Here is a 17,127-nt window from a genome sequence, read left to right on the forward strand (position 1 = left end):
TGTTTGTGAACTGGTCTGTGGTGCCGTGCTACATCTGTCTGCTCCAACGGTCAACTATCCACACAATAGCTTAAGGCCCTCCAGAGAAAACAGTGCGATGTGGAGCTCTTATCACTGCCCAAAGTCAAGAGAGGACAGCATGAACACCACCTGTGTTCCACGGGGGCTTCAATAGCAGAAGGAACACTCAAAAAGACATACTTACAGTACAGCTCGACAGTGGCATTGTTCATGTGTCATTTTGGTGTTTTGTTATGTACAATTACCCAATGGTTTTCCCAGTCACAGGTGTCATTTTTAAGAATGGTCATACTTAAGTCAACCTGCAAGTAAAAATGAGCAAAACCCCCAGGGTTGTTTGAAAGCAAAAGACCAAAAGAATGTGATGCACCGGCACTCTTGAGCTATTTCAACCCCATCCCATCTTCGCTGTTCCATATCTCACGCAGCAAGTCAATTTAATGTAAGAAATAATTTATAAGGGCCGGGCAATATTGCCATCTTATTTATGGTTTTCAAAATGTTTAAAAGATTGAGAAACTGGCAGATCTACAATCTCAAAATGCATTGTGAGCTTGTACAAAGCTTTGTATAACATTTTGAAACTATAAAAAAATAGAACTTAAGCAAGTAAAACCACGAAGACAACATTTATGCCATATCACTATATTATAAATATCCCAAAAGCCAGATGATATTCAACATCCTATCACAATATTGATATTTCTGCATATTCCTATATCCAATTATACCTGTGATTCACAGAGGGACAACGAGCATGAAACAAGAGAACAGCGTCTTTGTTTGCTCACTGTAGTGTGTGAGTGAATGGTCATAAACAGACATGAGAGCTGGCCCTCCTACTGTCCCTGTCGTCATTCTAATTCCAGAGTTATAGGAGTCCATTCAAGTCCATGGTGAGGGTTTTATTTTTCCTTCGGCTTGTGACTCTCAACAGGATGCATTCCTCTCTAATGACAGGGGAGGTTCCCAAAGGGTCCCAAAGAAGGGACCAACACCCAAACTAAATTCAGACAACTATTAAGGGGTGTCCCAAAAAAAACTAGTATTCTTTCAACACAACATCCAGGACCAACAACTTCCTGATACACTCGCTTGACATGAAAAACACCCAGGCCCGACACTCACTGGGTGATAAGAATGGAATAGCAAGTGGGCATTTCAGTTGGAAACTGTTCATTGGGAGCTTTGTTTTATTTATTTTTCATGCCTGATACATGTTTGATTTGCAAATGTACTTATTCCATAGACAACATTTACAGCCAGCACGGAATTTCTTTTCCCTATATTCTCAATCTTAGAGTGGAGTTCGCCTCTATAGCCTAGCGCAGTAGCACTAGTAAATTGTCCTGAATTTTTTTTTCCCAATGGAAATCTATCTATAAATGCACTAGGGATGGGTCCGATTAATCGATTAATCGATTATCGTTGATAGGACCCGAAATCGATTATGAAAATTAATAATCGATAATCGTTTTCTTTTTTTTTTTTTCTGTTTAAAAAAAAAATGAAAATCTGTTGGAAAGGCAATATTGTCATCCTAACAGGACAGGGCTATAGGCCTACCAAAGTGTGCCTGGGATGTGTCTGTGTAGCTGCATGACTGAGTGGAAATTGATTCCAATCAAGATACAGGTTTGGAGGATTTAGCAGGTGTTGGGAATTTACCTAATCAGGCCTAGGCTGGGGTTGCTATGGTGATCAATTGGATCAACAGTGGTCCAGGGACCACCAGTGGTCCTCATTTAAAAGATGGAGTTAGTAACCAAATGAACCCTTCCCTTATTAACTATTAAGAGTTACAATTATTGTTAATCAACTACATCAGGGGTTCCCAAACTTTTTTGACGTAGGTACCCCTTGGGGGGAAGATTTTTTTTATTTGTAGGGTTCCTAAAAAAAATCCCCCCCCACCAAAAAAAACGATTAATCGTTAATATTGAATTATACAAATCGATTTTCATTTTGGACACATTTACACATCCCTAAAATGCACCAAGTATCTGTTTGTCTGTCTGTACGACTGTCTGGGTGTAATCCACGTAACACGAGAACCTTCGCCCCACCGAATTCAAATTTGACCGCACGGGGTGCCGTGTCCGGTGTCGAGTCGGTCGGACCCACCTTTGTCCAGAACCGGCCCGGGCTCTGGACAGGGCCCCTGCCCAGGGTCCATATATGTAGCTGACCTGTTCCAACATCATTCTGACGTCTGCATATATACCATTTGACATTCAATGTTTTTTTCCCCTACAACTGAGTCTTAAAATCAGAGAAAGTCGTCTAATATTCGGCACAATACTGTGCATGAAATACAAGCATGAGGTCAGTCAGGGTGCATTCAATGCACCAACAGTGCACAGTGCACACACAACAAAGGAGGAATATATATTATTTAAAAACCACACAACATTCAGCAAGGCTCTGCTCAGCAGCATCGTTGCTCTGTCTGTGTGAAAACAGAAGTAGGGAGAGAGCAGCTTTGTTCCTCTATCAGATAGAGGACATGCCATTTGAACCTAGTACTAGAGTCTATCTAGTAGTAGGTAGGTTCAATAGTAGTAGGTTCATGTTTGAACCTAGTACTAGAGTCTATCTAGTAGTAGGTAGGTTCAATAGTAGTAGGTTCATGTTTGAACCTAGTACTAGAGTCTATCTAGTAGTAGGTAGGTTCAATAGTAGTAGGTTCAAATGGCATGACCTCACCTGTCCTAGAGTAGACCAACACACAATCTTAAAAAGGCGGTTAAAGGAGACCGATTTTACAGAATAAGTTCCACATTCCTGACCCAAGATGAAACAAGTAAACAACTGCAGCATGCTACTGCAGAGATTGCGTCACTGACGTTTTCCTAAGAATAGTTTAACTTCCCACAGACATAAATTATATCTGAAGGAAGAACGTCAACAACGCTGTTTTCTTGTTCTGTCCCTCCCTCTCTCTCTCCTAGCATAACACACCATTTGCATTAAAGTAAGCATGGATGGTGGTCTGGTGGACTGAGTGTGACCATGTAAGATGGGACACAGGTGAAGAAGATATTACCACTATGCTTCCTTCCTCCTGGTGGCTCAACTACAGCCATGTCATGATTATGAGATATTACTCTGCAATTAATTAATGCAATAAACAAATAATTTGGAACATATGAATAAAAAGTACATTGACGTTTGCCTTTTAGGCCTTGTAAACCGGTTGGTTTATTATTAAATATGTCAGTCATATCTGTCTGTGCAAGGTTTTGCACAGGCAGATATGACTGAAATCTGCTTATTTCAAAAATATATATGACAATTACACATGCAAAAACAATTGTGATCATCTCAAATAATTGCAACCAATAATTGTGACATGACATGTGCTCATTGCGCCTTTAAATAGACAAATGTAAAGTAATTTCATAAATTAAAAAAAAAACGAATCTAAGAAATTCCATGAATAAAAAACAAATATAATGAATAAGTAGTACTGTAAATAGTTGATCTATGACCCGTTGTGCACTAGATCTGCTATTTTGGGTCCCGGGGCAAAGGTCTAATAATCTCTCTTTTGGGTCTCGACCCGAGTAAAGATTGGGAAGCACTGTTCTACACTACAATGAATTACAATGTTTAAAGCAAAAGGGGCTACTTGGAAGTTGACATTGCAGAGCAGCAGTGCATTACTGCATTCATTTATTCATCTACAGCCCAAAACGCAACAGTGTGGTCGACAATGGATCAATAGTAATGTGTGGTGGAATATTATCTGGGAACAAGGAGGAAACTATGCATACATATATGGTTTATTTACTGTGGTGTCAGGTGTGGACGACAAATCGGTTTCTTTATGAGTAGGTCTGATTTATCGGGTACAACTCTAATGGTCATAAGCTTAAAATGCATGCTTTTATTTAGCAATAATAGGAAGAATGTTGAGCTTACGACCAAATTGCAAACCAAAGTTATAGGATTAATACTACCAAATATATTATATTGATGCCATGTAGATTATTGTCCAGTGATATCTGCTGAGAATGCGATATAGCCTACAGTTTGGAATTTAAAAATAAGTTTTGGGGAATTTAAAAAGTTTTAAATCACCTTTGAACTTTCTATTGTGTACACCTGACCCCACCACTAACACCACCACACAAACCGTTTGTCCTTAAGTGCACCCAGTCGGACACACACACACACACACACAGTCCCATGACTCCATCCCATCTCCCTAGATACCGATGATACAGTTGCCATCAAGTTACGCATATGAGAACTTTTATTTCCTTGACATCATCTTTTAGCTATTTTAAGCGACGCCTGTTTAGGTTCAATAGTGGAATGACAGCTCTCCTCTCCTCGCTGACTGGCTGCAGCCATGCGATCAGCTGGAGCGTGCTGTTGCAGTTTCCCTCTGTATCCTCCAGGGCCTCTTGCAGACCCAAGGAGGAGTGGTAATGAATGTAGTAGCTACTAGCTTCATCTACTAACTACATTAACCGCTGTGTACCAAAGTGTCAGGAATAACTGTCCCAAATGACCGACACACTGCAAATACATTTCCTTCGTCGATTCATCTGAACAAGCCACTATTAAGCCAGGTTCTTATCGATTGCTTGATAACATTATATAGCCTCTCATGCTACAACCTCTTAGCCAACTCCCTTAGCAACGATAATAACCTAATTATAACTACAACAAAGACAAACTTTGTTGTTGCTTAAAGGAAAGCCCTTGCAGAATGTGTCACGAAGAGTATGGCCGTAAAGATCAGAATGTTATTCCTATTGCGAACACACTCTTGGCAGAAGGACAGAATCCGATCCACACTTTTTAAAACTCCTAGATTTCCTGCAGATCTACTTTGGCAAGCATGATGGCTATCTGAGGCTAGCCTAATAGGCTAATCGCAGATTGCAACTTCCAGCCATAGGGCCATCATCACTTGAACTAATATTCCACCCAGGTCACTGTGTTACTGTTTACACATGCAGACATGCAGCTCGTTCTTAGAAAAAAACATTCATTTTAGGAGAAGCTCACATTTCCTCCAAACTGGCTGCTGCAGTCTAACCTATACTTTGAAGTCCCAGAGGAAGTTTTGCGGGGTTTACAAAACACAACAACCACAATGGCGGTGCGGGCTTGCTTTAAAAAGCAACACAGCACAGTCAGCAACTAGTCTGCTCTTTTGCTTTCAGAGTGGCTAAATGTTGAACAGAGAAATGCATCTCTCTCTCTATCCTCTGTCTTCTTTGCGTTTGTTTCAAGTTTGCGCCATATTGCATTGCAACATTGTTCCCACTCAGCCTGCAGCCGTCGGTGGAGGAACGACGGGAACAAAAGCCGCCGCTGTTCTCTTGGACACTAAAGTGACAACACTCACCTTGGCGATGGCTTTCTTGTACCTCATGACAGCCTGCTGTATGAGCGAGTGGACTTTAATGTTTCCATCCCCGCACGGCACGACCACCCGCGTCCTGCCGAAGCACACCGTCACTTTCATGCTGTTACTATCCGATATACGCTTCCCAGGTCCGGAGTAAAAAGCCGAGAAAGAGCGCTCCGCTGGAAAGACAACCTCGGCGGGAGCATGAATTTGTCTTCACTTTGGTTATCCTCTCGTATTCCTTTGTGTCCTTTAGAAAGAGAGAGGCAGACCTAAAGACCTTTCCGCCTTTCCCGGCGGGACGACATTGTTATGTGTGTGTTTTCAGACCACCTGTTTTCCTCTCTCTCTCTCTCCCGAGTCCCGTCCCTTCTCTTCTTCAGTCGCGTCGCTTCACAAATCCCTACTAGTTGTGGCTGTGCTGCTGAGCTCATGAATACACGGCCAGGAAAAGCGGGAGCTGTCTCCCCCCCGCGGACAAGTTGAGTAAACATTGTGGGCGCCTCAATGTTAAATTGGCTATTTTCCCCAAAAAATTAAGAATACATGTATGCTGTGGAAAATGTCCATAAATACTTTAAATGTGCCTGTGCATGATTTGAATATGCACTATACATGATTATTATATTATTATAATCCCCCCCCCACCGCTCCCCCCCCTTTTCCCCTCACTGTATATGTATCCTTTCCCTTTTTGCTTCCTATAAATTCCTGTTCTGTTCTTTAACTACATAGAAGTGTATATTTGTATGTCTCTAAATGCTTTGATGAATTGAACAATGTGGACCCTGTTGTAAACAAGTGTAATGCTTAATTGGGTCGTCCACTCACAGTTAACAGTCTTTGTATTGAGTTTGTGCTTAAAATGTACTGTAATTCTACAAACTGTTAATAAATATTTCAATCAATCAATCAATCAGACCTAAATGTAGCCTACAACTTATTGTTTGTCCCTTCTTTCAAGTTATTTGGCTATCAATTAGCATCTGTAAAAAAATATATGTTATATTTTGCCCTCCCCCCATTTATCCTATGAAATAAATGTAAATATGAAATTTAATATAAAACACCGTAGTTGTAGACCCCCATAGTTGTGTGGATTTAGAGAACCGTGTCGGACCAATGCTATGTGTGTGTCTCTCTCTGTTCTCTGTGAGTGTATGGCCTATGCATGCATGTCTGCATGTAGGTAACTGTGTAATGATTGACTCAGACACAGATGCATGGGGTTCTTTCTTTAAACAAAGGCATCCATGGTGCTATGCTACGTTTCTGATTATGTCAGTTGTAGGCCTACCCTATACATTAGCTGCTGAAAAGCCTTGGGTGTACAATTGCACTGGACCTGCTCAAATTAATTTAAAGGCCTTTCTTCTGGCCCACCCCCAATACTGGCTATCTGTCCTAAAATGTGTAATGTGTAATAAGTAAGAATATTTTAACCCATTGACAGATGTACGTACGTGTGTTTGTGTGTGTGTGTGTGTGTGTGTGTGTGTGTGTGTGTGTGTGTGTGTGTGTGTGTGTGTGTGTGTGTGTGTGTGTGTGTGTGTGTGTGTGTGTGTGTGTGTGTGTGTGTGTGTGTGTGCGTGCGTGCGTGCGTGCGTGCGCGCGTGTGTGTGTGTGTGTGTGTGTGTGTGTGTGTGTGTGTGCGTGTGCGTGCGCGTGGGTGTGCGTGAGTGCTTGCGTGTTAGAGCGTGTGAGTGGGACATAAACGTTACTGATTGTAGCTTCAATTCTGTCCATTTTTCAGTAGTGAACAATGGGAGTGAGATGAGGAACACTCGAATTCCAAGCATATAATTGAAAGAGTGTGTATGTGGTTAACGTGGCTGTGTGGGTTAGATGGAGTTTGCTACGCCATGCACTGCCACCATGCCACCATACAGCTGGCAGGCTATTTTAGCCATTAACACAGCTGCAGCGCTCTGCGACCACCAACCACAACCTCACCAGCCATGCAGGCCAGCTGTCATAATGGACAAAACAGAGCTTTGAGCTTTGAACACAATGCCAACGCATGGTCATGGAGACGTGAAACAAGAAACACTAAAAAGGAAATATTTACCATCGAGTCCTCTGCAATAAATGCAACATTTCCAGTGCCTAAGTCAATACTATAGGATGCCACTATAGGAGCGGATTAAGGTCCATTTGAAAATCCACAAAATGTTTGTGGCCCACCCCATGACTACATGTGGTGGGATGGGTGGGCTGTATGCATTTTCAGAGCACGTTTTTTTTAATGATCAATCGATTTATTGTGTTATGACTTGGATCAATAGATTTAAGTAGCAGGCCTATATCATCTAAGTTTATTTGCTACATGTTTCAGCTGTTGTGGCACATGGTTCAGTGCAGTTGAAGAAATGTCTAACAATGTGTCACATTTGGACAGTACTATGACTCAACATCTAGAACCCCAGCATCCATATTCTTGGGAGAACGAGATTTGGTGTAGACGTTAAAAAGTGGTCCAAGTACAGTTGAAACTCTAGTCCGTTTTACTGAGAATAAGGAGTAAACCGGTTAAGATTACCTCAATAATAGTTTTAGCTGCAGCTGGCAGTGGTTAGGACATGGCAGCTCCAGCCATAACAAGAAAAACACTCAACTCAGCCAGGGTTTGATGTTCACCTAACGCCCATCATCATTTCATTCCATGATGGCTTCTTCCTGGTTGAAAGACAGGCAGACGGACAGAAACAGTGAGACAGGGAGAAGCAAAAAGCATCCATAGGTCCACTTGGGCATGATTTACCCATGGGTTCAGCCGTTCAGGGCTGTTAAGTGAACTCCAATGTCTAGTTTAAGTGTGTGTATGGGGAGGACATCTGAAGAAGCCATAAAATTGGGTCAGACTGGAATAATGGCCTCATTCACATAATGAGAGTGACCCAAGGAACTGAAGCAGCAGCTGGGCTAAAGTTGAAGACCACCAGCAAACACATAAAAGCATCTATTATTGCATCATCACTTAACAGCATGCGATTGTGTTACGCATTCATCCCACACGCTCGTGCGCGCACACACACACACACACACACACACACACACACACACACACACACACACACACACACACACACACCTCTTTCTTATGTTGCTGACCATCTGCAGCCATGCCAACAGGACAGGCTGGGCCAAGGAGATGCAGAGGTGGGGTGAATATATAAGGATGCAGAAGACAGGCATAGAGTAATGGCACGATCAAAACAAACCTTGCCATTTCTTTCTTAAAACAACAATGAATTACAGGAAGCAACAAGTTGAACATTGGCTAACATGCATCTATAGCCTACATGTTAGTTTAGTTGACCTATTCAGCTTAAAACTTTAGCAATTAAATTGCAAACTGTGATTGCGGTCACAAAACTATTGCTCCACAAGCTCCACATTGACGGCACTGGCCAATTAAATACACATAAATTACAGTAAAGTATGACATTGAATAATACAGTTTAACCTCTATGCACTAATAGGCATACAAATTCTAGACCACATCTAACTGTTATAAGAATACCAATAATAAAATTGCAACTAACCTAACAACCAACCTTCCCAAACGCATGAACATATAATTGGCCTATGCATGTACAGATCATCAACATACTTTAATACAAAGGCACATACTCACATGTATGATGTAGGCACATACAGGACATGCCTGCATTTACATGTATGTATGCACATACACACAATGCACGCAAGTACAGTACTGTGTGTGCAGGCACACATGCTTGCACAAAAAGATGTGTCACTCTCTCATTCTCTCTCTTGCTTGGTTTTTCTCTCATACACGTGTACACCCACACACACATGTACACACGCACACCTACACATGCACAGCCGCACACACACATGCACACACACGTGCGAGCGCGCGCACACACACACACACACACACACACACACACGGTTAGGGTTAGCTCTGCACGGACAGTATTTAAACCATATAACCTCACCTGCCACACAGGAAAACAGATGGTGACTTCTTGATAAAGGTGGCTCAACTTTCCAAAGACACTATAGGCTACCCGTAGTGAAGTTGTGGTATGTGATGCATCTCTCGAACTATGACTGGTAGGACAAGTCGCCTATTCTATTTTTCTCTCCGGAAGAGAGATGATATGCAAATGTACAGCATTGTGGTCTATGTAATGTGCAGACTATTATGTGTATCTATCAAAAGTCTGCTCCTCAAAGTTCAAATATAGCCTAATAACTCCGTGACAAGAGCTGCATGTCACAGCACGGAACCTTTCTTTCATGCCTATTTCTGACTCTAGTAATTAAGTCATCACATGGACATTATTGTTGGCACGCACGCACAATGTAGACAAATACAAGAAATAAATCCACCTATGATATTGCCCAGAATGCTCACCCCCAGCCCTGTCTGTGTTTCACTGTTCTTTACTAACTAGAGTTTAAGCAGATGGCCTTGGATTTAAATACCATCCTCCACCTCCATGCAGGAAACACACAGCAAGGGTCCTCCGCGCAACATTTTCAGCAGCACCCTGACCACTGACCAGGCACTCAGGCTGCACAAAGCGCTGAACCTGGGGTGCCTTTTTTGCCGTCCTGTCTTACTGATGTTATAGTGTAGCAAGCAACTCTGACAATAGTACAGTATTACTGCAGACAGCTACCATTTGGATAGATGCACCAACGCAAAGCCAAGTAGCCAGGTGCCTATTAGATGGGGTAGCACCCAATTTCATTAAAGAGGATATTTCCAGAGCACTTAACCTGCCAGTTATAGATAAAGAAACGTTGAATATGTATGTGTTTGGTTCCAAAACACCCCAGAGAATTACCTGCAGGAAAGTGAAGGCTCGTTTGAGAAATATTAAGAACAATCAAAGCATTGATGTCCAACAGTCCATTTATTGGAAACACCCAAGTTGAGCTCTTCTATGATTAAAGCGCCAAACGGAAAGATAAGGAGGGACTTGGAAGCAAAAGGAATGCCCATAGCAGATGTACCCATCATAGGGATGGATGCAGTGGAATTAGGAGTTCTAATTGGCGGAGACCAATATTGGAAAATGGTCACAGGAAAAATGGAGAGACTGAATGAAGGACTATAGTTGCACTGGAAAGTGTATTTGGATGGCTGGTGCAAGGAGAAGTCACCACGCTAAATATCATAACTGAAGTTGTGGAAATCGAATCCCTTGGAATCCACATGAAAGAAATGCATTCTGAGAAGGAAGACATGGTGTATAGTGTATCCCAAGCCGTGCTTGGGATACACTGTTTTCAATCAGCCTCATGGTGGCGCTACAACATGCCAAGTTGCGTCTCACACACACACACACACACACACACACACACACACACACACACACACACACGCACACACACACACACCCTCACACACACACACACACACACACAAACACACACACACACACACACACACACACACACACACACACACACACACACACACACACACACACACACACACACACACACAAACCCAAACAAACATGTTTAAATTACTCCTAAACGTTTTGCCAAACATCACAGACTCTCCTATCCTCCTGGTGGAGACCTGTGCCCAGAAGGGCACTTTTTCTAGTTAATTTCTGCATCCTTTAGGGCCCATTTAACCATTTAATGCATTTGGATGGCAAAAATGGCAGATCTGCAAGTTCAGTGTCTTGAATGAGATGTGCTGTGAGTTTGCATATCTGCTATTTTCCAGCATAGGACCGTTGCACAGTGAAGTATAAACAAGGCTTTAGGATTTATAAGTCGTTTTTAGAATCCTCCTCAGGAGCATATCCACGGATATCCCAAGCCCCACTGCATATCCACGGATATCCAAGTATCAGTATCATGGATCATGGTCATGGTCAGTATCATAGTATCAGTATCGTGTCAGTATCATAGTTTCACGGTTAGTATCATGTCAGTATCATGTTAGTATCATGTCAGTATCATAGTATCATGGTTAGTATCATGTCAGTATCATATGTATCACAGTTAGTATCATGTCAGTATCATGTTAGTATTGTGTAAGTGTCCTTTCAGTATCATGTTAGTATCATGTTAGTATTGTGTCAGTGTCATTTCAGCATCGTGTTAGTATCGTGTTAGTATCATGGTCATGGTCAGTACAGTACAAACTGGTCAGGCTCCTACTTGGCCTCACTCCCCGAACCCACCTCACCCCTGCCCACTTTGACAGGCTGGGATGGCTTAGGGTCGACGACAGAGTACAGCATCTTGCAATGGGTCTGGTCCACAAGATTCGATACACCACCAAGATACCCATGTACCTGTCTAAATACTTCCTTAATGTAAACGAAGTCCACACCCACAACACCAGAGGGAGTGCAACAAACCATGTACAACCCAGATTCGGCACAAACAAGGGACTAAATTATTTTCGCTCCTATGCCACCAAAATGTGGAACGCCCTACCAACAGTCATTAAGACATGTGAATCCCTTGACTCCTTCAAAACCGCTCTCAAAGGGCACCTACGGATGGCTGCAATTCGAAACTGGCCTCTGTAAAATCTGAATCCCCCATTTTCTCTCACTGTATATTGTATCTTTTCCCTTTTTTGCTTCCCATATGATGAATTCCTGTTCTGTACTTTAGCTACATAGAAATGTTTATTTGTATGTCTCTAAATGTTTTGATGAATTGAACAATGTGGACCCTGTTGTAAACAAGTGTAATGCTTAATTGGGTCGTCCACTCACAGTTGACAGTCTTTGTATTGAGTTTGTGCTTAAAATGTACTGTAAATTCTACAAACTGTTAATAAATATTTCAATCAATCAATCAATTTCAAAAGTATACCATCATAATCATAGTAGGCCTATCACGTCAGTACGTGTCAAGATGAGAACCATTGCTCTACAGTATATTCTAGAAATACCGAATTATAAAAATGGTTTATTGATGTATTCATTTGTTTTTGTTTTTACTAATTCGTTTTTATTGTATTGTATAGTATATATGGATATGGACCTCTTCAGGTGTGGTAGATGTACATTATGATCTGGTGCATATTTGCGCTTGTCCAAACATTGTCATAACCTTTCAGCTGAATTACAGGTCAGCTACACTAGCCTGGCTAATAACCCAGACTCAAATCACACTGTCGTGTAATCCGCCGGCAGGCAATTATTTTTTGCCAACGGCTGATTCGGTCTGGCTTATTAGCCAGGCTACAGCTACACTACATTATCAGCTACACTACATACATTTCACCACCAGAGGTCAGTAAAGGCAACAGTAAATAAAAAACTGTAGTGTGTTGACTACTTATTTGAAAAACATATTTGTGATTGGTGTAGAGTCTACATAAACACAATGTTTATAGAATAATGGTGTTGATATCTGGCAGTCTTGGACTTGTGCATAAACCTTACATTATTGTCCTTTCTAAGTAAAAGGCCAAACTACTACAATATTCTGGTAGCCAGGATGTGTAGAAAACCTGCCATGTTTGCCCCTAAGTGTTCATGTAGTATCTGAATGTTTTCTCATTGTACAATACAAATAAAGACTATGATTGGTGTTTCTAATGCTTCCTTTATCAGAAGCAAAGGTCTAGTAAGCGTATCTACTTCAGGCTTACTGCATGGGGAACAGGAAAACAGATTGGATTGGGCCTTTACCACTGTAAACGGACACGCTGTCTGGAATTTTGCCATGGTGTGTGTGTGTGTGTCTGTTTGTATTGTAGTAGTTTGGCCTTTTACTTAGAAAGGACAATAATGTAATGTCCAAGACTGCCAGATATCGACACCATTATTCTATAAACATAACCTTACCGCAGCCTGTGGTGATATATGACTCTAAACTGGGTTTATACAGCCCCATTATGGAACACAGCAGTTGTTCCATAATAGTTAAAGTTCAACTGATCATCCCACAGTAGGTCTATCTCAAGGATCAGCATCTTTGATCATGATTTACAAAAGCAATATCAGTGGTATTGCTATTGGAATTGATCGTAGAGTTAAACCATTTGGTGCTTGAATGATACATGAGCTGGTAAATGTCAACTATAATGACCAGTTCAGTCTAGCAGTATACAGGACAAGGCCTTTATATAAATAGTATATAAAGTATAAATAAACCATTCTGACCTGAGATCAGATTCATACGAGGTTTCCGCCGGACACACACTGGTCTGATGAACCCATTCTGACCTGAGATCAGATTCTAAAAATGTCAGTCGCTCTTCGATTTTTCAAAAATAGCAGACCTACAAGCTCGTATCGCGCCACTCGGTGGCGCGATATGAGCTTGTAGATCTGCTATTTTTAAATAGCTAAAGCATAACATGATGCCGACACCAAAATGGGTGCCCGGTCAGAATGGGATAAATAAAGCAGTCGTACATAGAGTAGGTACTAGGTTGTACTTGGTTGGTATTGATATTGCATGGTAACATCTGTAATCTGGCTTTGATAGTACAGAACATGTACAACAGACAGGAACGTTAATTTGTGGCACACTTGGATGTGACTTCTGGCCAAGTCATCTCCACTGCAGCTCCAGCCCAATCCAGTGTAACACACACAACACATCAGATATACTGTACGTGTGTGAGTATTATGTTTGGATTACTTTACGGTCAAATATATACATGCTCAAATACAGTGTGTACCGTGTATAGTACAGTGCAGTATGTGAGTGTTTAGGGTTTGTTGTGAAAGTTAACCTTTTCAACTCAGACCAACCTTTCATGCATTATCGATGAAAACCCTGCTGTAATTGGCCAGGAGTCGCTGTGACTGACAGTTCTAGTTTTTGCAACTATGTCTAAACCTAACCCTAACCTCTGCAGTAAAACGATGCCTGCCCAGGGGCTGCAATCAGACACATGGTAACTGGTGGGTCTATCCAATGTTCACACGACAGACATTTTTGAGCAGTGCAAACCGTTCCAGCTGATTATACAAGCGCACGCGCGCACGCACGCGCACACACACACACACACACACACACACACACACACACACACACACACACACACGCCATGTGTGAATGTGTGAATATAGTCAATTGACAACACTGTCGTTCTAGACTGTCACCCTACTTGTGTAAAATGTAAAACAAGAAGACTGTTTACGGACGTCTTATGGCAGACTGTTCATTTAGGACTCAATGTTTATTACGTTTTCAAATTTCACAATCAACTAAGAGATAAACAACTGAAATACAGAAAGTATAAAAGTTAAAATAGCGGCTGGCGTAGCAAAAGTAAAAACAGAATAAAATGAAATAAAATCTTCTGATATCAATGCCATATAGTACCTGGGTATTTGGTACATATACTGCATAAAATAATAACAGTTTGTTGCACTAAAAACCACATCTCAGAGTAGGCCCTACTATGGCTTTATTTATTAGCTTGAGCTTTTCATGTGCTATTCTATGAAAGTTTGAGACTCAAATTCCTTCATTCATACAATGTTAGTCATAGCCTAACACAGCGATTCTCAGATGTGAGGATTGCAAGTGGGACCCCAAATAATTGGAAAAACACTAATATTTTAATGATATAAGATGAATGTACAATTTGTACATAATAAATACCATAATATAAAAGTGATAAAATCATGGTATTGTTCTTTAAAACCTTGAAACATCAGATTTATCAGATAATATTAGTTTAATTGATCCAAGCACCACACAAATCGATGAATCTTTAACATAAACATGCTTTGAAAATACAGCCTTGAAAGCATTCGCGGCCACATCTGGCCACAAACGTTTTCCAAAGATTTTCAAGTGGGGCCCCCTGATCCAGAAAAGGTTGAGAACCACCGGCCTAGCAGGGTGCGTATCTTTGGTCCGACATCCTGACAGTCCGACACTACTAACCCTACCACGCCATGGCCACGTATGTTGGAGGCACGGGTGAGTCTTAACCCATTCTGACCGGGCACCCATTTTGGTGTCGGCATCATGTTATGCTTTAGCTATTTAAAAATAGCAGATCTACAAGCTCATATCGCGCCACCGAGTGGCGCGATACGAGCTTGTAGGTCTGCTATTTTTGAAAAATCGAAGAGCGACTGACATTTTTAGAATCTGATCTCAGGTCAGAATGGGTTCATCAGACCAGTGTGTGTCCGGCGGAAACCTCGTATGAACCTGATCTCAGGTCAGAATGGGATGTCGGACTACCGTGCCCTCCGGATTGAACAATGGCCCAAAGTATTTGAGCTAACAGTGTCACTCACTTCTTTGTGCAATCTGAGAAGGTTTGCCTTCAGTCAGGTCAGGTCAGTCACTCTGGGGTCAGAGCTTAGGTCAGTGTGTCTGTTGTGACTGAAGTCACATAAAAGCCAGACAGCAGCTGAGCACTGTAACTACAGTCCCAACCAGCTCTGCCTTGCATTTCTTCGATCGGCTCAAGTTTCACATGAAAATAACAGCTAACCCTATAATTTTGAGAAGAGGAGATGTTGACATTAATAAGAATAATCTCACTGACTGAAACCATGCATGCTTTTCAATAAACGATCATCCTCGGCCACTCTCCCAATGCTCTTATATTTACCCAGAGCACATTACACCCAGGCCCTGATGTCTTTAGCATCACTGACATCGCTGTAGTCAGACTGCTGGTCTGAATCTATGGTCGCTGAGGCGTACTGTCCCACCTTTCTGTCGCCTGATATGTGATGTGCAGAGCTTTGTGGAGGTCCTCTAGCCTGAGGGGACAGAGGTGGCCTCAGATGGTTGTGATTTATGAAGTGTCCAAGAGACGGTGTTTCCGTTGGTTTGGGAGGATGTGGTGCCTCCAATTTGTCATCCCTCCACATAAAGGTTTTTCCATTGATAGATACACCAGTCTTAAGGTTGGTTCCAGTGTTGAATCGAGTACCGGGAACCGCTCCGATCGGCATGCCACCTGCGGCCTCGACCTCTCCGTTCTTGCCGTCGCTCTTTAAGCTCCCGCTGCGGACGGTTCTTTTAACTAGAAGAACGTCGGTGTCTTCGGCTCCGCTCGTGCTGGTGAAGACGCTACTCTGCTCTCCTCTGCTCATCTCCTCCATCAGCCTCTCCCCCTGCATCCTCTGTCTCTCCATCGCCGTCTTCATGGAGGTCACCAGGTCGAGCAGACTCAGCAGGACAGACACGGCTACGGCGCCCAGCATAAAGTTGAGCATCAGGGTCTTCTCGGTGGGCCTCGAAACGTAGCAGTGGACTCCGGAGGTGCAGGGCGCCTCGTAACACAGGAAGCTCTCGGGAATGGAGAAACCAAAGAGGAAGAGCTGGCACCCGCCAAACGCAGCTTCCAGGAGAAGGCGGAGGACCACGACCAGGCAGTAAGCGCTGTGAAAGCTGGTCGCCGCTGCACCGTCACACGACGGGCACGCCGCCTGAAGGGGCGTTTTGCTGAGGGAAGCCTCTCTCGACGAGCTCGAGTTCTCGGTCGACGTGCGACGCGAGCTGCACAACTGACCGCCACCACAGCCATTGTGGGCTCCTCCGGCACGGCGACTCTGCAGAGCTTTGTGCGTGATGTACGTGGCGAACGTCACGTGAGGGAGGCAGAGGAGGACGAGGTGGAACAGCCAGAGGCGGAGGAGGGAGACGGGAGCGAAGCTGTTGAAGCAGACACTGGAGCAGCCCGGCTGGATGGTGTTGCACACAAAGCGCTCCTGCTCGTCGCCAAAGAGAGTGAAGCCGGCCAGGAGCACCACGAAGAGTCGAATGACTACCATTACCATCCACCACAT

General features: G+C 42.7%; 2 protein-coding genes across 2 annotated transcripts in view; both read right to left on the reverse strand.

Moving 5' to 3' along the window:
• LOC310871485 (partitioning defective 3 homolog) overlaps positions 1-5,743 on the reverse strand; it is a 309,024-nt gene extending 303,281 nt beyond the window's left edge. Inside the window, 1 exon segment of the mRNA XM_083783040.1 lies at positions 5,387-5,743. Within this exon segment, the coding sequence (XP_083639166.1) occupies positions 5,387-5,506 (120 nt within the window). The 5' untranslated portion in view covers positions 5,507-5,743.
• Positions 5,744-15,951: 10,208 nt separating this feature from the next.
• On the reverse strand, positions 15,952-17,127 carry LOC310871343 (gap junction delta-4 protein-like; the record flags this gene model as incomplete). The annotated part of the gene is made up of 1 exon (XM_083782829.1): positions 15,952-17,127. One exon carries the CDS (start codon positions 17,125-17,127, stop codon positions 15,952-15,954), a length of 1,176 nt encoding a protein of 391 aa, XP_083638955.1.

The sequence above is a fragment of the Protomyctophum parallelum genome (assembly GCF_964188405.1).
Source record: "Protomyctophum parallelum genome assembly, chromosome: 14".
NCBI lineage: Eukaryota > Metazoa > Chordata > Actinopteri > Myctophiformes > Myctophidae > Protomyctophum > Protomyctophum parallelum.